The sequence below is a fragment of the Triticum urartu genome, chromosome 3 (assembly GCF_003073215.2).
Source record: "Triticum urartu cultivar G1812 chromosome 3, Tu2.1, whole genome shotgun sequence".
In the NCBI taxonomy this organism is placed as follows: domain Eukaryota; kingdom Viridiplantae; phylum Streptophyta; class Magnoliopsida; order Poales; family Poaceae; genus Triticum; species Triticum urartu.
Window position 1 is genome coordinate 154,917,968 of NC_053024.1, and position 26,006 is coordinate 154,943,973.

Below are 26,006 nucleotides of genomic sequence, written 5' to 3' on the forward strand. Positions count from 1 at the left end.
ATGTCAACAAGACTTGATGAAAATGCAGAGGTGCACAAGGGCTTTATATAATCCTCTCTGCGTTGCGGATCTGTGCTCATTATTTTCAGTCAAAGACAAGTTTCCTGTCTGGTGCGCACGTCGTAGTAGTACGTAGCTGTGCTGGGTTACTTTGTGCCATGTCTTGTTATTCTCTCTTCAGGTTGTGTGTACCTAGTGATTGTTGTCGGTTTGTTCAATTATCATTTGGGATTGCTTGCATCTGGGACCATCTGGGTTTGACATAGTTAGTGGTCAGCACAAAGGTGTTTCGTCCTTCCGCTTGGTTGCATGCCAAACTGCGCACCTGTCGATGAGATGAGATGAGGGAATGCGCCAACTGTGAGCCCAGAATGGAAAGGACTGTAAAATAGGGTCTAGCATATTGTATATGTACATGTATTTATATATGTATATAGTTGTATTATGATCATCTATATAAAAAGACATGAGGCTGGATGTTAGCCACCCACGCAAAACCCTAAACCTAAAACTCCATCGCCGCCTCCCTGGGTGTGAATAACGCACAAATGCCCTACTCCAGTTTCTACTCGCTCGTTTTGTCGTTCGAAGCGCTACAGGCTCAGCAGAGTGCGTCGGAGGGGTGAACTCCCTCCGCCAACGCCGTGACTCGCTCGGGCCCCTACGGCTAGGGCGGGCGTGCTCCCTACTCGGAGCCCTACCCCTCCCAGGGTGGGGGTCACTCGGCCGACGGCAATGGCCAGCCCGGGCATGGCCGCCAAGGCGGCAACGGTGGCCCCAACGGTGGCCGCGACCGCAATCCCTCCTACGCTGGCAATGGTCGGCAAAGTGGTGGGGGTAACGGCAGCAACAACAGAGGTGGTGGCCGTCGCAACAATCGGTGGCGCCTCGGTGTCAAATTTGCAAAAACTGGGGGCATGAGGCCGATGACTGTCGCAAGCGCTATGATCAGGAGCACAACACTCGCTCCGCCAACTCGGCCTCCACCAACACCGTCGACTATCCTTGGGTACTGGACACCGGGGCTACGGATCACCTGACGAGTGATCTGGAGCGCCTTCAGGTTCACGAGCGCTATGGTGGCAAGGACCAGGTTCAGGTGGCCAATTAGATCATTGACAAGTTGGATCAACAAGCATACATCTTTTTTCAAGGATACATCAACTCTGACGCTATGGCTGGAGGGTGCATTGATTCATCCAGGGCTCGATGTCAAGAACATGCTTTCAGGGTGTTTGGGTTTGGTTGTGACGCGGTCTTGGATTCTTGGTGCTGTGTGTTCTGCCTCTTTGCCACTCGTGGCTGGAGGTCGTACAAGGCGAGTGGTGTGTCGTTGTAGTCGTGGTATGCTTGTTTTCATGCTTTGTATGCTGGTAGGCGTTGTATATATCACCTTGGCACTTCTTCTATGAATCTATACACCGGTGTATCTTTGAAAAATGCATCGTTCATCATTCGTCTGCAAATTCGTTCATTCATCACATCATTCATTCAACTAGTTCTACGTCAACATAAAAAAGGACTAGTTCAACTAGTTCTACGCCAACATCAAAAAAAGGAATAGTTCCACAAGTTCAACCTCAAAAGAAAGTACTCCCTCCGTCCGGAAATACCTGTCATCAAGATGAATAAAAGAGGATGCATCTAGATGTATTTTAGTTTTAGATACACCCATTTTTATCCATTGTCATGACAAGTATTTCCGGATGGAGGGAGTACTTGGTCATGATCATAGACAACAAATAGTTCAACGGGTTCAACACTCAAAGTTCAGCATCATTCAACAACTCATCACTTGTTTCACTTGTTACCAAGTACTCCATCATCCTTCGTGTCTTTTCCCTGGTCCTCTTCTATGTAGGTCTAGCACCATCACCTCTTGATGAACTAGGTCCAGCAACTCTTAGAGGAGATCATGGTGCTCTAGCAGCAGCTCTTGGAGCAGAAGATGATCTTGGGGGCCTTGGAGACGGACCTCTTTGGAGCAAAAGAACTTGGAGGATGAGCTCTTGGAGAATTAGTTGTTGGGGCCTCTGTTGAAGAATATCTTGTGGCAAGAATACTTGGATTAGGAGCTCTTGGATAAGGAGCAGTTGTGGTCTTTTTAGAGAAGAGGCACATGGATCGGGAGGGGATCCAACAGCTATTGTTGCAGATGAAGAAGCAGCACCAGAGGAAGAGCTTGGAGCACCTCGGGCAGATCTATTTGTCTGAAACAAACAAAAAAAGGAAATTAATTATCGGCAACATATTTTCATTATAAAATGAAATGCAAGTGCAAGTCACCGGATGTTTATTTCTTCAAATCATAAGTCCAGGCTTAAGGATCGATACAATTAGTGTATCTCCGCAAATGAAACTTAACATCGCATGTCACATCTTCCAAGCTACACAGAGAAAGATAAATTACGAAAATAATAAACATATCACCAATTCGTCATTTACAAACCCTAATTCCCAATTTCTCACATACAGAAACCCTAATCGGTCAATGCAGATTGGCAGGGCAGAACTTACTCGACACCCCTAGACCGGAGGTAAAATAGTGGTTGTACTTTGGACTGGCTTTCCAGAAGTTGGCCATGGCCATTGCTGTCGCTCTCGATTTGAGGTCATACGGCGACGGCGAGTGCTCTGATGCGGCAGGGGGTCACCACAGTCGATCCGGTCCTACTCCAACACGCCGCTAGGTCTCCGCCGTTGGGATCCACTGTCTGTTCCAACACTTTGCCAAGCACTCGTTACCGTCATCGCTTTGTGTCACATGAGCGAGAGCGGAAGTGATGAGGAGGGCGGGAGAATCGGGGAAGGGGGAAACGGTCGGGATAGGCACCGCTAGGTGTCACCCCCACGGTCACTGTTAGTTTCGTTGTCAAAACGCGCTCAATCGAGCTTTTAGTGTGTTATTGTTAATTTTGTTGTCAAAACGCACTCAATCAAGCTTTTAGTGCATTCGGCAAAATGAAATGTGAAACCGGTGTTTTTTTAAAGCTATTACTCAGACCATGATTTTCTTTTAGAAGTCACCCGGGATTATGTTGGTTTTTGGCATCTTACTCACTAATTAGTATGTATATTTATAAACATACAGGTAAGTGTAACATGAACTAAACACCGAGTTTGCACTTGCGAAAGAGACGGGACTTTCAACACCCGGGTGTCTCTACGCCCTTTATGAGCAGTAAACTGAAAAAGAAAATGATAACAAAATCAAAAAAATCTGAACCTTTGGAACATAAAACATGATCAAACATTCGATGTTCGTGCAAAGTTTCAGCCTCAAATAACATTTGAGGAGCCCTCACCTAAAAAAACAAAATCAGTGTTCAAAGTTTATGTGCACTTTTGAACACTAATTTTGTTATTTTTGGTGAAGGCTCCTCGAGTGTTATTTGTGGCTGAAAATTTGCAAGAACGTTAAAAATTTGATCATCTTTCTCCTTGCAAAAGCTCTCGATCACTTAACCAACGCACACTCCATTGTACTTGCATCAAGTATCAATACATTAGCACTTAGTCCATCATTTTTATGTCTCAATGACTGTAGCATAGCAGGATAGTATACAGCATTTTTCCATCATTTTTATGTCTCAAAACATAGGTCTTCGCACTAGGCAAAAATGAGCCATGAAGGAACCTACCTGGGGTTGTTAAATAGTTTGAAACAATTCACAAGCAAAACCCATTTTTAATACATGCGTGGATAACTTCAGCTCTCACGTGAACCTAGCTCATATAGCAAATGCCACAAAACTCTCATTCTCTTTGGTTTATGTGCCCCTAGCAACTTTGGCACTCGACGAACCATGGTACTGGCCACCAATTAGGTAATGCTCCCTTGGCATGCCGCATGCCTCGAGCACAGTCTGACTGCAATTGCTCACAGTAAGTTTCTCTGCACACCTCCAGATAAGAAACAGGACGATAATCCTTGTGTCGTGTTCTCTGGATCCAAAGCCACATTTTGCTGCCCGGCGGTCGAGTCTTTCTCATGGTCCCACAGCTTCCATGGGTGGTTCTCCTCCCATTCTTCCTTCGCTCGTTGTTGCCTCTACTTCTTTTTCTCCTTTTTGCTCTCTCGGTGCTTCTGCACGAGAGACACCGACCGTTTGGAGGAATTGTATTTATCCACAAGCGAAACATCTGTTGCACTTCTTTTCATGTCCATCTGCAATTGCCTTTGCTTTGTTTGTTTTTTAGAAAACTTTCAATTTATTCATCTTCAATCATGGCAGTACAACGAACACCAGAAATAAAAATTACATCTAGATTCGTAGACCACCTAACGACGACTACAAGCACCGAAGCGAGCCGAAAGGCGCGCCGCCGTCATCGCCCCTCCATTGCCGGAGCCGGACACAACTTGTTATAGTAGACAGTCAGGAAGTCGTCATGCTAAGGCCCCATAGGACCAGCACCCCAGAACAGCAACCGCCGCTGATGAAAAATAACATAGGTCGGAAGGATCCAAACCGAAGACACATGAACGTAGACGAACAACGACGAGATCCGAGCAAATCCACCAAAGATAGATTTACCGGAGACACACCTCCACACGCCTACCAACGATGCTAGATGCACCGCCGGAACGGGGGTTAGACGAGGAGACCTTTATTCCATCTTCAGGGAACCACCGCCGTCTCGCCTTCCTGAATAGGACACAAACCCTAGCAAGATTGAAAAAAACAACTAAAAACGGAGCCCTTCCGCCGGCCCTTGCCAGGATGCACCGTGCCTCCATTGCCCTAGGGCCACCGGAGACGAGGCGAATTTGTGCCTTTGCTTTGTTGTAGGCTTCTAAAGTTCTAAGTTGCTGCAACAAACACGAAAATGCCAAACGGAGACCGGGCTCCATGGAGGCCTTAATTTAAAAACTTCAAAATTCAGACTTTTCAGTTTTAAAAAATTCTCCAAAAAATTACACATATACCTGGATACATGATGTACATGGGCGCAAATTTTCAGGTAGAAATACGTTAAAATGAGAGCTACAGAAAAAAGAAAAATTTGAGGCTTTTTAGCATATGTATTGTTCATCCTCAAAGTCCATGATTTTATCTTTTTTTTGTGCAGCTCGCAATTCAACGTATTTCATCCTAAAAAAATTTATATACATATACAATACATCCTTGCATACATGTGTAATTTTTTTCAGGATTTTTTGGAATAGAAAATTTTGAATTTTGAAATCTTCAAAATAAAGGTATCCATGGAGCTCGGTCTCCAAAATGCCCTACTCCAACAAACAGCATTGACATTATCAACAGTAGTAGTGCATCATCGCTCCACCGGGTCCTCAAAATAGGCAACCAGAAAAGGAGAGCTCTATTTTTTGAGGGATAAAGTAGGCATCCTGAAGGAAATATGCCCTAGAGGCAATAATAAAGTTGTTATTTATATTTCCTTATATCATGATAAATGTTTGTTATTCATGCTAGAATTGTATTAACCGGAAAATTAGTGCATATGTGAATACATAGACAAACAGAGTGTCCCCAGTATGCCTCTACTTGACTAGCTCGTTAATCAAAGATGGTTACGTTTCCTAACCACAGACATGTGTTGTCATTTGATAAACGGGATTATATCATTAGTTATTATGTGATGGACAAGACCCATCTGTTAGCTTAGCATTATTATCGTTTAGTTTTATTGCTATTGCTTTCTTCATGACTTATACATATTCCTCTGACTATGAGATTATGCAACTCCCGAATACCGGAGGAACACCTTGTGTGCTATCAAACGTCACAACGTAACTGGGTGATTATAAAGATGCTTTACAGGTGTCTCCAATAGTGTTTGTTGAGTTGGCATAGATCGAGATTAGAATTTGTCACTCCGTGTATCGGAGAGGTATCTCTGGGCCCTCTCGGTAATACACGTCACTATGAGCCTTGCAAGCAATGTGACTAATGAGTTAGTTACGGGATGATGCATTATGGAACAAGTAAAGAGACTTGCCGGTAACGAGATTGAACTAGGTATGATGATACCGACAATCGAATCTTGGGCAAGTAACATACCGATGACAAAGAGAATGACGTATGTTGTTATGCAGTTTGACCGATAAAGATCTTCGTAGAATATGTAGGAAACAATATGAGCATCAAGGTTCTGCTATTGGTTATTGACCGGAGATGTGTCTCGGTCATGTCTACATAGTTCTCGAACCCGTAGGGTCCGCACGCTTAACGTTCAATGACGATTTGTATTATGAGTTATGTGTTTTTGATGACCGAAGTTTGTTCGGAGTCCCGGATGAGATCACGGACATGACGAGGAGTCTCAAAATGGTCGAGACATAAAGAAAGATATATTGGACGATGTTATTCGGACACCGAATGAGTTCCGAGAGGTACCGGATAACTATCGGAGTGCCGGAGGGTTGTCGGAACCCCCCGGGGGAACTAATGGGCCTTAGTGGAGAGAGAGGAGGGCCAGAAGGGGCTGGCCGCGCCCTCCCCCCCCCTTGCAGTCCGAATTGGACTAAGGGGAGGGGGCGGCGTCCCCCTTTCCCTCTCCCTCTCCCTTCCTTCTTCCCCCTTCCACCAAGCGGAATCCTACTAGGACTTGGAGTCCTAGTAGGACTCCTCTCTCTTAGCGCGCCCTACAGGGGCCGGCCGGCCTCCCCCTCTCCTCCTTTATATACGCGGGCAGGGGGCACCCTAGAACACACAAGATTAATTGTCTGGGTCATGTGCGGTGTCCCCTTCCACAGTTTACCACCTCGGTCATATTATCGTAGTGCTTAGGCGAAGCCCTGCGCGGATCACATCATCAACACCGTCACCATGTCATCGTGTTGACGGAACTCTCCCTCAGCCTCAACTGGGTCAAGAGCTCGAGGGGCATCATCGTGTTGAACGTGTGCTGAACACGGAGGTGGCGTACGTTCGGTGCTTGGATCGGTTGGATCGTGAAGACGTTCGACTACATCAACCGCGTTACTAAACGCTTCCACTTTCGGTCTACGAGGGTACGTGGACACACTCTCCCCTCTCGTTGATATACATCTCCTAGATAGATCTTGCGTGATCGTAGGAAATTTTTGGAAATATTGTGTTCCCCAACACATCCTACTACACTTACAATGCTCGACGGGTTACTTAAAGCATCTACAACCGGACTAGGCTAATATGAGCCCTATAGGTCCATTGACGTGTTCGGACGTATCCGCAGACAGCGTCCGCCCACCCCTCAAATGTCCACCCGTGCAAACACATCCCCCACTTTCGAAGCCTATATATAGTATATGCAACTACATGCACATCAATCATTTGATGATATGAATACACATAACAATGAATATCACACACACAAATAAAATTTATTCGTAGAAAAATATGTTTACAACGGGCATGCCGAATTCACAAGTCTTTTGATGAAAAAGCTTCAAATATAATGTGCCCTCTTTGGTGTGACCTTGGTACTACCCATGTAAAACTTTTGGGGCGGTTCTCCTATTGCTAATGCATGCAATCAACTAAACCGAGCATACCTGAGAAACGTCTTGCTCCTCCAATTGCCAATAACTTTTCCATGTCCTCGATACTTGGTTCTCTCAGGTGTTTCGGTCCAAACACCTTCACCATGGTGTGGTCAAATTTTACCATGGCTTCAAGGCATGTTCTCTCCCCATCCAGACAATCTCATCAATGGCATTTGCTACTTTACCATGTGCAAGCATCCTCAGAGTAGTTGTGCGTTTATACATAGGAGAGAACGACTATTGTCCGCAACAATCCTTCCTCAGCTTGAAGTAAGGATCATATGTCTCCACAACATTCACTACACGCAAGAACAAAGGTTTGCTCATCAGGAAGCGACACTGAAAAAAGCCATCATGGTATGTTAGATTGGAGATAGTTGTAGGTATTTTTGAGGGAAATCCATCAAAAATATCTGAAGTACAACTATTTCCAGAAAACAATATGTGAACATTAGCTCATATAGCAAATGTCGTAAAAATATCTAAAGTACACACATGTGCATATGTTGTCCTTGACCCCTTGCACTAACTACACTAATTTAGCTTTGTTCAATAGGTTCACACCAACCGCTGTTGTGGAGCTTTCACCTTTGCTCACCTTCTGCTCATATGTGTGTGTGTGTGTCTATATATATATATATATATATATATATATATATATATATATATATATATATATATATATAGGCTCCTAGGTGCCCAGACACCTAAGCACCATGCAATTAATGCTCCATGCGATTGATCTCTTTCTAAATATTGGTGCATGACATACCTGTCATAAAATGCACGTCATTATAATAGCATACCATTTATTTCCATATATGATATGACATCCTAGTTTCTTTTAAATCTTTATTTATAATATATGCACTATAATACCTTGCGTACAATTTCTTGCTTTTGCCTTGTATTCTTTATCGGAATATAATACTCATAAACATATGATGCACTCATCTTTTTTTGCTATTAAAAATAAAAAATATTTTCATATATGTAGTAAGAATTTGTCCTATGTACCCATATACCTAACACAAAGAATTTATACACATATAATAATACATCTATGACAGAAACCTAAAAATGATATACCCATGCACGATAAGCGAATTGATATACCTAAGAAATATACGTCCCAAACATAACATACCCCAAGATGATAATTAATGTATGATGATAACCAATATATTTTTTAGTGCGTACTCAAGCCCTCACAAAAAAATGTATATACAAAAATATGCATACTCCGACATGAAATCTTTTTTACATATCATGTACATACCCCGATGTGAAATTTATATGTACGTACCCTGACTTGCTCCGCAAAAAAAATACCCTGACTTGAAATTTATGTGTACATACCCATAACTGTACATACCTTGTCTTAAAATTTACGTGTACATATTCGTAAATATATATACCCAACGTGAAATTTATGTGTAGATACTCATAAATATACTTATCCCTGTGTGAAATTTATATGCACATACACACAAATGTACATAACCCAAAATAAAATTTATGCAATTGCAAAAAAACATAAAATTTATGCGTACATACCTTGACATTATTTTTTTCTCTACATACTCATAAAAATGTACATACCCCAGTGTTAAATTAATGTATACATACACCGGCATATACTTATGTGTACATACTCTGATGAGAAATATATGTGTATATACCTGAACGTAAAATTTGAAAGATTTAATCCATTTATGACTATCTATTAATTTAAACATAAATGGTTGTCATGCATGCATGCACGCTTATCATACTTATTAATTACTGCCATATATAATCACATTAATTATTTACCATATTAACACAAACGTCATACATATATATATGTTCTCTTCTGCTCACCCTTCTGCCTCTAGTAGTCCACTTTAGCCTTCCCAAGCTAGTGCTCCCAACCATATATATGTATGTTTGGAGTCGAATTACATATGATGGTGAGAAAACAAGCTCTCCCTTGTTTGAGAACAGGGGGCACCGGGAACCTGCTAGGAGTGAAATTCTATAGATGCTCTTTGATTGTCCCGTCCGATCCAACACTTCCGTTAAATGCCGCTTTGTTGTTCTGGTGATACTGTGGCGCCTACGAGTAGCCATCAAGCTGCCCATGATTACCCAGCTCAAAGGGGTCAGGGTGCACATTGTCATTGAAAGATGTTTCTGACACCAAGTGTGTAATATAAAACACAGTGCTAATTAATTATGAGTTATTAACTGACATATCTCCTACCTTACTGGATATAGAGAGGAAATGGTAACCCTAGCCGTCACCAAACAAATCGTGTTTGTTATCTACTTCCTCACGCACAAACCACCATCGTCATTCCTCTCAATGTTGTTGTCTTCCCATCTTTTTTTCGAAAAGGGGGTCTCCCCAGCCTCTGCATCAGGACGATGCATACGGCCATCTTATTAAACAAAAAAAAGGCAAAAGTGCCAACAAGGTTCCACGGTCTCCAGCTAAACAAAAAGGAAAAAGAGAAATGCAGCTCACACAGAGCTCCGGACGGCTAGATATACAAACTAGCCCAAAAAAGATGCCACAACCGGCTGGCTAACAATAGATAGGGAAACTAATTGCCTATCCTATTACATGACCGCCATCCAAACCGGTTGAAGATATCCCGAGCGACCATCTCCCAACGGATAGATCCAGTAACCAAATGCTCCCTGGCCTCCATCGGAGTGAGTAGCGACCACGAACGGATCAGTGCCGTAGCTCGGAAAATAACCTGCAAAAAATGAATCCGTGATGTTCTGTTAAAAACCAAATCATTTCTGCAATTCCAGATAGTCCATAACAAAGCGCAAACTCCAACCCGAATATGTCTTGCGAGAACAGGCCCAACCCCATTAAGCCATGTCCCAAATAAAGCATTGACAGAAGTCGGTGGAGTAAGATTAAAAGCAATATGGATCGTCCGCCAAAGAACTCTAGCCAACGGGCAATCAAAGAATAAATGCTTAATCGTCTCATCCCGTTCACAGAAACTACACCTAGTAGGTCCTGTCCAATTGCGTTTAATCAAGTTGTCCTTTGTTAAAATAACTTGTTTATGGACAAACCACATAAACACTTTTATTTTTAAAGGCACCTTGACAGCCCAAACAAACTTGGAAGTTGGAATAGCAGTCGAATTAATAACATCAATATACATTGATTTAACTGTAAATACTCCAGAACTAGTCAACTTCCAACGCAATATATCGGGTCGGTGAGAAAGTTGAACCTCCATCAGTCTCCTAACTAGATGAAGCCATTCTTCCCAACGATTGCCCGCTAGCGACCGTCGAAACTGAATATTAAGGGGGATAGATTGGAATATCATTGCCACGAACACCTCACGTCTTTGAGCAATCCGATATAAAGACGGATATTGAATGGCTAAAGGTGATTCACCAAGCCAAGTATCCTCCCAGAAACGGGTACTTGTACCGTTTCCAATAACAAATCTCGTCCTATTGAATATAGATTGTTTGACTTTCATTAGTCCTTTCCAGAAAGGCGAGTCAGTCGGCCTGACTGCGACCTAGGACAATGTTTTAATTTGGAGGTACTTGTTACGAAGGATCTGCGCCCACATGGCCTCAGTCCCGGAGGACAGCTTCCACAACCACTTACTAAGAAGACATCTGTTCTTGACTTCAAGATTTTCAATACCGAGACCCCCTTGGTCTTTCGGTCTACAGATGATGTCACATTTAGCAAGCCGGTATTTTCTTTTAAGTTCATCACCCTGCCAAAAGAAGCGCGACCGATAGAAGTCCAGTCGTTTCCTAACGCCAACTGGGACCTCAAAGAAAGATAAGAGAAACATAGGCATACTCGTGAGCACCGAATTAATCAAAATCAACCGGCCTCCGTATGACATGAGCTTACCCTTCCAACAACTCAGTTTTTTCTCAAATCGATCCTCGATGCACTTCCATTCTCTGTTTGTTAGCCTACGATGGTGAATCGGGATACCAAGGTAAGAGAAGGGTAAACTCCCCAACTCGCACCCAAACAACTGCCTATAAGACTCCTGGTCGTCTTTGGCTCTACCAAAGCAGAACAATTCGCTCTTATGGAAGTTAATCTTTAACCCGGTCAATTGTTCAAACAGACATAACACAAGCTTCATATTTCTCGCCTTGGCCAAATCATGCTCCATAAAGATGATTGTATCATCGGCGTACTGAAGGATGGAAACACCTCCCTCCACAAGATGAGGAACCAACCCACCCACTTGACCATTTTCCTTAGCCCGGCCTATCAAAATTGCTAACATATCCACCACAATGTTAAACAGGATAGGGGACATCGGATCTCCTTGTCTTAGGCCTTTATGTGTCTGGAAATAATGACCTATGTCGTCATTCACTTTAATTCCCACACTCCCTTTTTGCGTAAATGATTCGACCTGTCGGCGCCAGGCTTCATCAAAACTTTTCATACGCAATGCCTGTTGGAGGAATGGCCACTTAACCTTATCGTACGCTTTTTCGAAATCCACCTTAAAAATTACTCCATCTAATTTTTTGGAATGGATTTCATGGAGCGTTTCATGAAGGACAACCACCCCTTCAAGGATGTTCCTGTCCGGCATGAAGGCAGTTTGGGATTGCTGCACCACAGATTGTGCAATCTGTGTGAGCCTATTAGTTCCGACCTTGGTGAAGATTTTGAAACTAACATTGAGGAGGCAGATCGGCCTGAACTGCTCAATCCTCGCAGCATCCGTTTTCTTCGGAAGCAATGTGATAGTTCCAAAATTCAAGTGAAATAATTGAAGCTGTCCAGAGAATAGATCATGAAACATAGGTAGTAAATCCCCCTTAATAATGTGCCAGCACTTTTTATAGAACTCAGCCGGGAACCCATCCGGACCGGGAGCCTTATTGTTTTCCATTTGTGCAATAGCATCGAACACCTCCTTTTCTGAGAACGGGGCAACCAGGATATCATTATCAGCAGCAGTCAATTGAGGCACGTCCTCAACCCTGGACTCATCGAGGGACACACAATTGGCCTCCGGCGGTCCAAATAGCTGTCTATAGTATTCGGTAATATAGGTTTTGAGATTATCCTGCCCTAAAATAGTACCCTCATCCTGCTCTAGCTGAAAGATCCGCTTCTTTCTGTGTTTACCATTAGCAATGAGGTGGAAAAATTGAGTATTCGCGTCCCCTTGGACTACTTTGCGGACCTTGGCACGCAAAGCCCACTTCAATTCTTCTTCGCGGAGAAGTTCTTTCAGCCTCTTCTCCGCCTCATTTTTAACTTGGAGCTCGGTAGGCAACAACAGCGCGGATTCAGCTTTTACGTCCAATGCCTGTACAAGAGAAAGGAGCCTATCCTTCTCAATCTTATACACCCCACTTAGATGCTTAGCCCAACCCCGTAAGAATCTTCTCAAATGCCTAATTTTATTCTGCCAGCGCTCGACCGCCGTCCTTCCTCCAACACCCTTAGCCCACTCCCTAGCTATGATGTCTAAGAATCCCTCGCGTTCGAACCAGGCCATCTCAAAAGAGAAGGTGTTTTTGTTTCCTATATGGTTCGGCTCCCCTGAGTCCACGAACAAAGGTGTGTGATCGGAGATTCCCCGCGTGAGAGCTTGCACCGTAACAAGAGGGAACTTCTGTTCCCACTCCACGCTGGCGAGAACCCGATCAAGCTTCTCATATGTCGGGTTTGGCAAAACATTAGCCCAGGTAAACTGTCTACCAGTGAGCTCTATCTCCCTTAGATCTAAGCTTTCAATAATAGTATTGAACATAAACGACCACCTGCCGTCGAAGTTATCATTGTTTTTCTCCTCTCTCCTTCTAATGATATTGAAATCACCCCCGACCAAAATCGGAAGTTGTTCGGACCCACATATCCGAACCAGATCCGCCAGAAACTCCGGTTTAAGCTCGGGTTGGGCGGCACCATAGACCGCTACCAACGCCCAGTTGAACCCATCAACTTTAGACCTAACTCAAAACTTTACCGCGAAGTCACCCATTACTACACTCCGGACTTCAAGGGAATCACATCTCACACCCAGTAAGATGCCCCCCGATCTACCTCGTGGCGGGAGGCAATGCCAATCGAACTCAAGACCACCCACAAGAGAGGAAAGAAACTGCGGCGCAAAATTATCTCGACCGGTTTCCGACAGAGCAACGAAATCTAACCGATATTCCAGAGAAGCTTCAGCAAGAAACCTTCTTTTAGCCAAGTCTTTCAGACCTCTGCTATTCCAAAAGATTCCTTTCATAGTTCATCATGGAATTTTTTAGCAGTCCGAATCCTAGCACTCCTACGAACAGCAGAGTCGGGATAAATCTTTCGCTTCCACCTACACCTTGGCTTAGTGTGCTCCGTCACCCGGTCCTCATAACCGGACTGAACAGAACTGATATCTACATCATCTAAGGGCACATCCTCGCCCTCCGACTCCTGATTAGAAGGTGCTAGGTCCGCACATAGATTATTTAGCACTCTAACCCCTAACGCATCAATTTCCTCATCATTCATGGGCTTGACCGCAGCAAGATGACGAATAGTCTCTAAGGCCCGCTCCGCCTCTAAGTCTAACATATCATTCACCGAGTTGGAGATTTCAATATCATTAGCGCCTAGTGAAACTCCTAATTGGTTTGCATTATTAACAATCTCCTCAGGAGCAAAATGCAATAAAGAATTAGATATGTTAACGGATATACCAGTAGATATCGCAGCATCGTGAAGCTTGGCCGCCCTCATAGCGCACCGCTGCTGCATATCGTCCACCTTCGGAAGGTCCAGAACGCGGGCACTGATCCGTCTCCCCATCGAGACCGGGTCTGGGATACCGCCGAAGGCAACAACCTCCTCTCGAGAATGAGGAGGCTGCGGGCTCCCGATGCCCTCAGACAAGTGCCCGGCGGGTATGGCAAGAGGCGGGACAAGTGGGGCCACCTGCCCACTCCCTCCTCCTGCTCCGCCCACCGGCTCAGAGCGGAGCGTCGAAGTCGCCGAGGAAGCGGTCCTCCTGACCGCAGACGATGAAGGGAAGTCTAGGGCCACCTGCCCCAGCCCCTCCTCTCCCGGCGTCCCGGGGGATGCTGGCGCCACAGCCAGGGCCTGAAGAGGGGGAGCCGAAGCCACCTGCCTCGGGCTCCCGCTCCTATCGCTGGCGGCCCCCGACGTGGCCGGTGCCACCAGCGTCTGTAAAGGTAGGGAAGAGGACAAGGCCACCTGCCTTGACCCCTGTCCCGTAAGGCCCACCTCGGTCATAGATGACAATGTCGGAACCACCTCAACCGAGTCCAAAGAAGGAAGCGTGTGCTCAAACTCATCATCAGTCTCTACCCTATCGCTCCACAGCTTGGGAGGCGCAGAAGCAGGCTCAAAGGACCCAAAACGCAGAAAACAACATCCGGACCTAGCTCGTATAGCAAATGTCACAAACCTCACATTCTCTATGGTTTATGTCATTCTGTGCCCCTATCAACTCTGGGATCCGACACCAAATACATACCCTGGTACTGGCCACCAATCGAGACATGCTCAAGCAGCCTGACTGCAATTGCTCACAGGAAGTTCCCCTGCACAGCTCCAGATGAGAAAAGGGACGACAATCCTTTGTGCCGTGTTCTCTGACATGCCAGCAGATCTTCAACCAGTTGCCTTCAAATTCAAGGTTTACAAAGGTCTGGCGTCAAAGAGTGTCTGGTGCCATGTCCTATGTCGGAACAGGATTCGCCAATTTGATTGGGCTCGGATCAACGGGGAAGCTTTAGTTTTGACTTGTGTCTAGATATTTGCCAACTTATTATTACCCGGGTGCCGAATGAATGAAACACTAAAAGATGTACTCTAATATCTTTAGAGGTAACCGTAATGAATGAAACTAAACACCCAATGTGCTGCTAGACACATTTCAGTTGCGAGAAGCTCTTAATCACTTGGCCAACGCACACTTCATTCTACTTACATCACTTCGTCTCCTCTGGTCTATGATGGGTTTCTGAGGGGCGCCTACTCTGTTTGCACAAGGGTGCCTGAACTCTCTGCATTGCAGTGTCGTACCCCAACTAAATTCCACAACAAGCTAGCTTGAACTACCTGAAATTCTGAATAGCTTGAATTGCAGAAGCAACAGCACATACACAGCAACGGTGTAATTTGCGGCGGCGATTTGCTTTCTTCCTCCTCCCACATTGTTCTACAGTCATCAGCCTGGCCAACTACTGATGTAGCAAATGTCATAAAAATATCTAAAGTACACACATGTGCATATGTTGTCCTAGACCCCTTGCACACTAACTACACTACTTTAGCTTTGTTCATTAGTTTCCACACCAACCGCTGTTGTGGGGCTTTCACCTTTGGTCATCCTCCGCCCATATATGTAGACTCCCCCATGCTCTCTCTTCTGCTCATCCTTCTGCCTCTTGTAGGTTGTAACCCACGTTGGCCTTCCCAAGTCCTAACTAGTTTCGTGCTCCCAAACATATGTATGCATGTTTGGAGCCGAATTACATAGTATATGTGATGGTGAGAAAGCAAGCTCTCTTGTTTGGGAACAGGAAGCACCAGGAACCTGCTAGGAACGAAACTAGGACGATGCTCTTTGATTGTGCGGCCTGATCCATCATTTGCGTCAGATGCCTCTTCCTCGTCATTGGCATACCGTGGCGCCTACGAGTAGCCAGCAAGTTTCCCACGATACCCCGGCTCGACATCGCACTCATGAATCTCTGAGAGATCATGTGTAGGTTACTTAATTTGGGCACATTGTCACCAAAAGCCGTTTCTATGAAAACTTTTAAAGTTCAAATTCTGAACAAGAAATCAGTTTGAAAAAATTACTCCCATGTTGTAGCTTAGAAAAAAAGTTTCAACTCTTTCAAGCGGTGCTTCTGTTGGGCAAAGCAAGAGTTTATTGTAAGAAAAAAACAAAATAACTAGTTAATGCCTGCAGGAACTAAGGGGAAATATGTTACAGGACAAGGGCAACCATAAGTGGAAGATGAAGAGAAAGTCTCTTATAACCTTTATGTTTAAACATTTGCGAGCTTATTACTTGGGTGCAGAATGGGCTTATCAATTAGTTTATCTATCCATAAACACTAAGTGATGTGCTTAACATAAAGGTAACCGTAACAAATGAACTAAACAGCCAACTTGCAAAACACCTTTCACTTGCAAAAGCTATCAATCACTTAACCAACGCACACTTCACTGTACTTGCAATAAGTTATCAGTAGATTAGCATGATCAGCCCATGACTGTAACAGAGCAGGATTGTATACAACATTATTCCATCCTTTTGACTCTAAAAACATATTCCCTCCGTCCCAAAATAAATGTCACTCAAATGGATGTTGCTAGATGTAGTACTTCTTCACACTCGGCAATAGTGAGCCATGAACGGAGACCTAGCTGGGATTGTTATACAGTTTGAAACAACTCACAAGCAAAACCTTCTTTTATATGTATTGGTAACTTCAGCTCTCTCCAGAAAACAACATGCGAACCTAGCTCGTATAGCAAACGCCACAAACCTCACATTCTCTATGGTTTCTGTGCCCCTATCAACTCTGTGGTCCGACGCCAAATACATACCCTCGTACTGGCCACCAATCAAGGCATGCTCAAGCAGTCTGACTGCAATTGCCTCAAGCAGCCTGGCTGCAATTGCTCACAGGAAGTTCCTCTGCACAGCTCCAGATGAGAAACGGGACGACAATCCTTGTGCCGTGTTCTCTGGATCCAAAGCCACATTTTGCCGCCCAGCGGTCAAGTCTTTCTCACGGTCCCACGGCTTCCATGGGTGGTTCTCCTCCCATTCTTCCTTCCCTCGTTGTTGCTTCTGCTTTTTTTTCTCCTTTTTGCTCTCTCGGTGCTTCTGCACAAGAGATACCGACCGCTTGGAGGAGTTGTATTTATCCACAAGAGAAGCATTTGCGCTTTTGCCCTGCTCTTCATGTCCATCTGCAATTGCCTTTGCTTTGTTGTAGGCTTCTAAGTAGCTGCAAAAAACATCATTGACATTATCACCAGTAGTACATCATTGTTTTCATATATCAGCATGTCAAGTACTATGACGAACAAAAATGTCGCCAAAAACTGCTGGTATTTTGTTGTGCCAAGCCACTCTCTGTGACAGTACTCTGGTCATATTTGCTGGTATAGAACATGTTGCCTGATAGTGTATCATAGAGCGAAAACAACAGAGGCAGAATCATACTTCTGCTGTGCTTTCTGGGCTCTATCAAGTGGACTATCTGTCCATGCACTTGTGTCACCACGTCCTTCTTTGCCATTCATGCTAAATGCCGTAGTTGAATGCATTGGTACTCCAGCCTGTGGAATAATTGTATTATTAGATACAAACATGTACTCCCTCCGTCCGGAAATACTTGTCATCGAAATGGACAAAAGGGGATGTATCTAGACGTATTTTAGTTCTAGATACATCCCTTTTTATCCATTTTGATGACAAGTATTTTCGGACGGAGGGAGTAACAAGTACCGTTTCCCTCTTTAGGGCATAGGTAAACAGTGAATTAAGGAGATATATTATGATCATTTACTTTTCTTTCAGGTGGCAATGTAGTCATCCATTCGTCTCGTGTAGGTGGTGCCTCTGGCTGTTTCGGAACTGCCAAAAGTTCTTCATCGCCTTCAAGAGATATACCTAAGAACAAATAGCTATTAAGATACAGAAAATGTACTGTGCTCCCAAGCTCAAACGCACCCGCCATGAAAGGTAAAATCCGAAAAAAGTAAAACAAATTCAAAAAAGCTGAATTTTTTGGGCAACAAACATTGCTTAGTGTTCTACCTGCATGCAAATTTTTGGTGAAGGAATGACATCCAGGTGGTCTGGGCCTTCAGCCATGTTTGTTGTCTAGAAATTCAGGTTTTTTGGAAGAAAAAAAAAGGTATTTTTTCGGATTTTACTGTTTATCAGGGTGTGTAAGTGCTCAGGAGCCAAAAATCCATCTCCAAAAGATACCATATTGATATCCTGTTCTATTCTTCACTTTTCACAATTATCTGCTGTACCATATTACATTAAATGTAATTACTACAAATAAATGCTGAGAAATACAAACACGCCTGAAAAGAATATCTATGGTAGGAAGGTTAAGCGCAAATCAAATCATTATGATAGGACCATATGGTCAATCAAACCCAGCTTTAAGAAACAATTTTCCTCCAGCCACCACACCACCACATGAAACCAAATCATTAACTGCAACTCTTATCATCTTTCCTACATTAGCACATTTATGAGTTTTCGCATTGTTGTGTTGTTAGTGGTACCTTGTAATCGTCTCCATTCTGCAGCCTCGCGCATTGCTTTAAGCTCAACCTACAAAAATACCAAAAAAGGATCAGGTTTCATGCAACTAAGAGTACTATTGTCTGTGGTCCTAACCACTAGAAAGGCGATCTTGACAAATCAATATGTAGCGTAAGTTACCTCGAATTGTTCCATCTCTTCTTTCTTTTGTATCTTCTCATCTATTGCGCCTCTCTGCGATCAATGATACGTAGTCAGCACAAAATATCAGTTGAGAAGGGGAAAGCAAGCTAAGTAATTCCTGACATCACATAGTGAGCTAGCATTAAAACAAATTAATTAGTGTAAAAACATATTGCTGGTTGTGGGCAACAAAATGCGATATGAGGTGTATTGTAAGTTCTAGAAGACTGAACTTCACTCATTCTGCAAGCATCGCTATTCTTACAGTGGTACCGACCAAAGTTAAATACTAAGAAAATCAGTACTTTCCCCCTTCAACCTACCTCAAACTTCCTGCATTGCTACAGACGGTACTGTCAGACCATTAGCAGGCCAAAATCAAGAAAAATCGTAATAAGTCCTTCCACCAAACTTAAAATGTGTGTTGTAGCAAAATAGTCAATAGTTGTAGGCGGAGTGATGCCCTATCCAAGAACAGAATGCAATTTGAGCATACAGCATCATACATCAATATTTTCTCCTTGGCAAATATATAATATTTTCTGTTGTTTGGAATCAGAAACTCATTTCAGACTATTTTATCTCAACACATCCAAACATTTAATTTATTATTTTTCATAAGAAAGCAAATGGATAGCTATTTTAAATAATTGTGACATTTGGCAAATCATATGATATTCAAGACATGTACCTTTTGAGGGTCTTGTAAGTCTTTAAAGGCATTGTTCAATTTCACAAAAGCCTCCTGTGCTGAAGGATGAGGGCACTTGTCCGGATGCACTAAAAGAGATAGCTTCCAATACCTATAATACAAGATAAGAATGATTGATCAGGCTGACAAATAACAAGGCAAAACAGAGAGAGTAGATCAATCAATAAGCTTGCTCAATACAGGAGACAAGATGCACACCAACTTCAGGGTAAGTGATTCTCGATATGAAAGATCATCAATTGGCAGCTCAACTTCAGGCATTTTAAACAGGTGCTCACCGACTTCAGTGAAGTATCAAATGCACAGTAACTTCAGGGCAAAGTACCAAACATCTTGACAGATGATAACCGTAGGAAGACACCATTCAAATTTTGAAACTTGGATATTCGAAATAAGGACCAAAGAACAAGTTGAACAAGTATTGGCACATAGCCAGGGAAGTTGGGGGTATGGCCTATTTTGGCATCCAATTGTGTCTGCCAGAAGTTTATTTTGTGAAACATCATAAGAGTTTTCTTCAATAGTAATCAACCTAAGCATGTACTGCTCGGTTGGATTCTGTTTGCTGTTTGCATACTCGCAAAACAAAGGGCAATGCATTGAACTTATGAACCCAACAGATCTCCATAGGATTATAACAATGTACCATGGACAATTATCCTCAAGAGGTATTGGATGTGAGTAGTAAATTATTGGGAACTAGAGCTCCATAGACGTTTTCATTTGTTTTGCTTAGCACATTCTTAACTCTATGATGATATGGGCTCATTTCATGACAGAGATGAATCAGAGATGTGAAAAAATTACAAGAGACAGTAGAACATTAAACTTGTTATATTTGCCATCATATAATATCCTGCACATTTTCATTATTCTCAACAGAAGGTGAGATCTGCGTCATTTGCAACTATTGTGAAAAAACTTAATTAATTTCTGCTGCCTATCTACATACAGGTATATCATACTCCCTCCGTCCCAAATTAAGTGTCTTAACCTTAGTACAACTTTATACTAAAGTTAGTACAAAGTTGAGACACTTATTTTGGGACGGAGGGAGTATATTAATATGTATAATAAGCATGGAATGTACACAAATAACGACCTTTTCTTGATGTTATCAGACGACATCTTCCAATTTATGCCCAGAACATCATAGAGTGCATCTGCATCAGCGCCCAATATTCGAGTAACCTACACCCAATTCCATGAAAATTAAGATTAAAAGTTAATGGTGCACGACAAATGAGAACAGGTATGTGATAGGAAAGACTCAAGTATATGTCCTGAAAAAAAATCATTTTCAATCCACTGAAGTTTATCAAAAGCCAGCTAAACATTCAGAATCTTAGCTATAATAGAAGCCTATGATTAGGTCTCCAAACAAACTATCCTAGAACAGCAAATTGGGGTCCCGATTACAATTAAAGATATGTTCATGAACATTCCTGTTAGTGTCACAGACAAATAACCTCGCATAATGTTCAGTAGAAGATTTTGCAAATACCAATCACATGCCAGGTAAGCACAGGAAATATAGATGATTCACGCTAATTGGCTCTATAGATTATATGAATGCTGCCAGCAGCAAACTGAATAAACAAAAAGCATGGCAAGCAATTGGTAAGAGTGTAAACTACACCCAAGGTGCTGCGGTAAGACATAGTGAAGACATAGCAAGAAATGGCCTAACAAGTATACTGATGGTGCACATATTTCTGACAAATGGGCCATACAGCAAATTTATGATGTCTGCTAAAAGACCAAGGTCTGGCATGAAGAGAGGACCTAAGGCAATTATTGAAGCTGAATAGAAATAATCAACTACAAGAATCAGGAAATAGTGTAGACCACACAATAACTGGAGAATGCTGCATTGACACATGCTGGAGGGACTTCAAAGTTACATTTTTGTACTGAAAAACATTGGATGAAATTTTGCGAAAATGAAAATGTCGCTGAAAGTGTACCTCTTCGAATCGCTCGGCTTCATTTGCAGATGCAGCTTCAGCGACCATGGCTGGTGGTGGAGGACCTATAAGAAATCCATCATCAGCTTCCAATTCAGCATCCCTGGAGATAGAGAAAACATAGTTACTATTTAAGAACATAAAACAGTGCTGAATGAGTTACTCATTAAGCAAAGCAACGCTTAAGGGCCTGTGTAGTCAGCTGTTGACTAAGTAACAAATCACAAGGTCATAAAACAATATCTTACCGGCACCTAAGAGCCTCTGTCATTTCGGCTGCTGCAGCTAGTAATTCACGTGATGGCATTGCAGGACCAATTACCCTGCATGCAACAAAACCTTGTTGGACTATAATTGAATAATGGTAATAAACTAGCATCCTAATGCGTTGAAAATAACATCTGACTAGGAAATAAGTAATTTATAAGAGCAATCCTCTCCATTAAGCACCTAGTGCATGCCTAATCTAGAAAGCACGAATTCCCGGATAGCAACACGTTTTGTGCAAGAGAAATGGCAACAATTACAAAAGAACAAGAAAGAGGATCCTGAATCCCTTGTATGCCGGCATATACAGAACAGACGCCAATAGCCAGTATGCGGAGGTAGACATGCGTTATAAAACAAACCTCACAGTGCCCTTTGCTAGTGCCACTAGGGTACAAACGAGAACCTGACATTACATTACGGACAATTTACCCAAACTAGTTCAGGATAGACCAAACCTGGCAAATTTATCAAGTCTAGCTAAAAGAACAAATACTTTCTAGCAGAGTAATCATGACAAAAGAAGTCAGCTATAACCAGGAACAATATTTTCTAACAGAGCAATTCTGGCACATAGGCATTACCTCTTTATAGGGGTGTCCTCTTCCCGGTCAACTTTTCCTCCATCTTCAGGAGGGATGTCATCTTTATTTTGTACGTCAAAGTTAGGCAACGGTACTTGTTGTCTATTTTGTGCCACAGTTTCATTTGGATCATTTCCATGTTTGGCACTTGCTTCTAATACTGGTCCAACAACATCAAGGGTAGGAACACCTTTTGCTGAAAGCAAGTAAGCTCCATTTGCACTTTCTTTCAATTTCAGGGATCTGAAAAGTTTCTTCAAACGCTTCACCAATGGCTTGTCAGAAATTCCGGAAATATCAATGCCTTCACCACTATCTATCATTTGGAGAAGCTGCATGTTAACAAAAGTCACAAGTAACTTATTGTTCCAAATCAGAGCCAATAGTACAAAAAGGCAAAACTAATGGAAGTAAGGCAAAAACTTCTATCCAGTGGAACTGGTGACGACAGAGGCAAGTAGCAAAGGCAACAGCTGAGTAAAATCCAAAAGTCCAAGTTGATAGAAGAGGAGTGGTCGTGAACAACAGAAAATGTGCATGTAATAACTAATAAGTGAGCTCATACCCATTGAAAATGCTTTCTACTGTTATTTTTTGCTGTGAAATTGTGACTGTAGAAGTGCCTACTAGCTGGTTTAACTAGTGATGGACTTGGTCAACTAGTCGATTAGTCCACAAATCACCTAAACTGTTGGGTAGCGACTTGACTTAAAATTTGACTGAGTGCAGAAGTTTGACATCCTGTGAAAAATATAGGCATGTCATCATTCAAATGATGCACATTACATATACTAATTGGTTGACACTGTAATATCCTGAAATACATTATCTTTTACAATTTTAAGATACTAGGACATTTCACCTTTAAACATCACCATAATTAGAACACAACTACAATTTACCCACTTCAGCTGTAATGGCTACAGTTTTCACGTCAGATAGGCAACTGTGTCGTGCAAACTAACCGAATTAATCTTTTCTCACGATACAATTGTGCAGGTCCAGAGTCAGGCAACATATAATAGAGAAAATTCTTGTTGGAGAACTCGAATCGAATTACTGAATGCCATACCTGACGAAGCTCGCTGGTGATGGCAGGGAATTCACTGAGAATGCCACGGACGATTTCCTGCGCCTCCTCCATCCATCCTGAATCATCTGAGCCTGATCCCGACAGGTCGCTGCCATCGCTGCTGTGACGGGCACGCTCATCCCGGCGCCTCTGCCGGTGACGATGTCTATCATCGTCCCGGGAACTGCGTGAGCGGCCGCTGCTCTTATGGTGATGGCGGCGGCGACGAGAAGAGGACGACTTTTCAGGTTTGCTGTTACTGCGACTCCGGGGCCCAGGGCTGCGGCTAGGAGAGGAGTCCGGCGAAGGGGAAGAATCAGAGTCCGAAGAGGGTGTGGCATTGCGCGATCTCTTGCTGCTGCGGCCGCGTCGTCGGCGCTTCGCTTCCTTCTCCCTGTCACCCTTTCCCATCTTTGAGTTTGTGTCCTGGGACAAGGAGAGATCGGTTTTGAGAGAATAGCTAAAATACCACCGGTCAAAACCAAAAGTTCGAAAATGCCATTAGGCTCCGTTTGGATGTTGGACATTACAAATTTGATAGGTTATTATACATGTAGACACTAAAAATAGCATTTAGAAACTAGGTGTACATATAAAACACTGCAAGTAGCATTCAGAAAAAAAAAGTGAACATATGATGGTGCTGTTACGAACTGTGAAAAATCTAGCTGACACGAACTGCTATGACAGGGAAACATTTTAGCTGAAGGATTCCAGATCGTGGACACCAGCGCACATACACAGGGAGAGCAGGGAACGGCAAACGCGCTCAGAGACAGGGAGCAGGCGGACATGGAGACTGAGGGGGCATGAATGGCATATGGGCCGCGGGATCGTGCTCGTAGCCGCCCGCGCAGCCGCTGAGGGCACCAGCCGGAGGGGGCCAGGCGGAGAGGAAAGGGGTGGGGGACGCACGGGGAAGGGATGGGCTGCGGCGGAGAGGTAGATGGCCGGAGACATGAGAGAAGGAGGATATAGGAATCACCTGCGCCGCCGCGAGCTCCGCTTGGCGCCGCTCCTCTCGGAGCACAAAGAAAATTGGGGCAGGGAGGGTTCTGGCCGAGCTAGCTCACCTTGAGGAAGAGAAGGAGCAGCCGTCGGTAGGCCGGGGTCGAGGGTGTCGCGGAGGAGCTCGGCAGGTCGTGGTCGGTCGCGGGGCGGTCAGGCGACGGCGTCGTCGCCGGCGGCCGCTAGGGTTCGAGGGGAATGGGGAAAAGTCTGGGAGAGATAAGCGCTACAGGGAGGGGAGGGAGGAGGGAGAAGCGGTACGCCCTGGCCTGGGTAGAAAAATAAAAAAATGAAGCTGGGCCATCGGATGAAAGATCGATGGCACAGAATAAAAAAAGATGGCGATGACATGTGGTTATTCCCGTTTGGCACAAGACAATAGAAAAAAGATGGGAAACTCTAGCCTTCAGCCGGTGGATCACTCGCGAGAATCCGCCGTCTCATATGTGCGACGTGTGTCCTACTGGAGGGCCACTTAGCACTGTCTCTGCAACGATTGGTTTTCTTTTTTTCCTCTTCGATATGTCGCTCATGAATGGATAAGGAGCAAGCCAGTCATGGAAATCTATGTTGTCGACATGGGAACCGATCTCGTTAGAGCATGGTCCAGCGCGAGCACCGCCGCGGTTGGCTGCCTCCGCCATGAACGCTGGTGTGCCCGAGCTCAACATGGCCGTCGCCGACCTCCTCGTCGGATCTGGCCGCCCAAGTTCCTGCGGCAACGCCTGACCGCCCAAGTTCCTGCAGCAACACCCTTCTCACCGGATCTGGCCACCGAAGATCCTGTAGGATATACCAATGCCCACAAAGTCAATCGACACGGCGTGCAAGCTCTTGTGACGGAGTGGACAAAGGCGACGAGGCATTGGAGGCGGTTTTGTTTTTGCAGCAAAGGGCATGTTGCAAAAGGGCCCTGTTTCATAAAAAATCATTGAATTATTTTTCCTGCAACAAGGCCATTGTTGCGATAAATTTCTGCAACAAGAGCTTTGTTGCGGGAATTTTCTGCAACAAGTCCTCTGTTGCGGGAATTTCTTGCAACAAGACCTTTGTTGCCGAAATACCACAACATCACTCTTGTTGTAAAATGGTGGTTGCTCACGTGGACACGTCGGACGACTATTAGGGTGTCCATCCAATGGTCGACGAGGCGGCGGGTATTTTTTCATTATCCGACGATGGATATGTAGCACTGCCCATAATAGATAGTGATGAACGTGAAAGATCCATGGTATAATAATAGGAAAACACTTTAATTCATCCGCATCTGCGCGTCACGCGTCTATGGCCCACCCACGTTAATGCATCTCACGCTTGGTCAACTACCCGTCCTAGCCTCACATCGCGTAACTCTTTGCTTTTCTGGAAACCGCTTTAACCGCACCCTTTTTTCCTTGGATCTATCTAGAACACATCTAAATATGACATAGTTATGT

General features: G+C 43.8%; 1 protein-coding gene across 1 annotated transcript; it reads right to left on the reverse strand.

Annotated features, from left to right (window-relative positions):
* Positions 1 to 16,667: 16,667 nt before the first annotated feature.
* Positions 16,668 to 24,829, reverse strand: LOC125543390. The gene is made up of 12 exons (XM_048706714.1): positions 24,636 to 24,829; positions 23,563 to 23,988; positions 22,491 to 22,822; positions 21,888 to 21,962; positions 21,640 to 21,742; positions 20,775 to 20,863; positions 19,652 to 19,763; positions 18,958 to 19,011; positions 18,798 to 18,846; positions 18,062 to 18,165; positions 17,716 to 17,831; positions 16,668 to 17,497 (listed from the first exon to the last, which is right to left on the reverse strand). The coding sequence occupies exons 2-12, from the start codon at positions 23,971 to 23,973 to the stop codon at positions 17,167 to 17,169; spliced, it is 1,776 nt and encodes a 591-aa protein (XP_048562671.1). The 5' UTR covers positions 23,974 to 23,988; positions 24,636 to 24,829; the 3' UTR covers positions 16,668 to 17,166.
* Between the last annotated feature and the right edge of the window lie 1,177 nt (positions 24,830 to 26,006).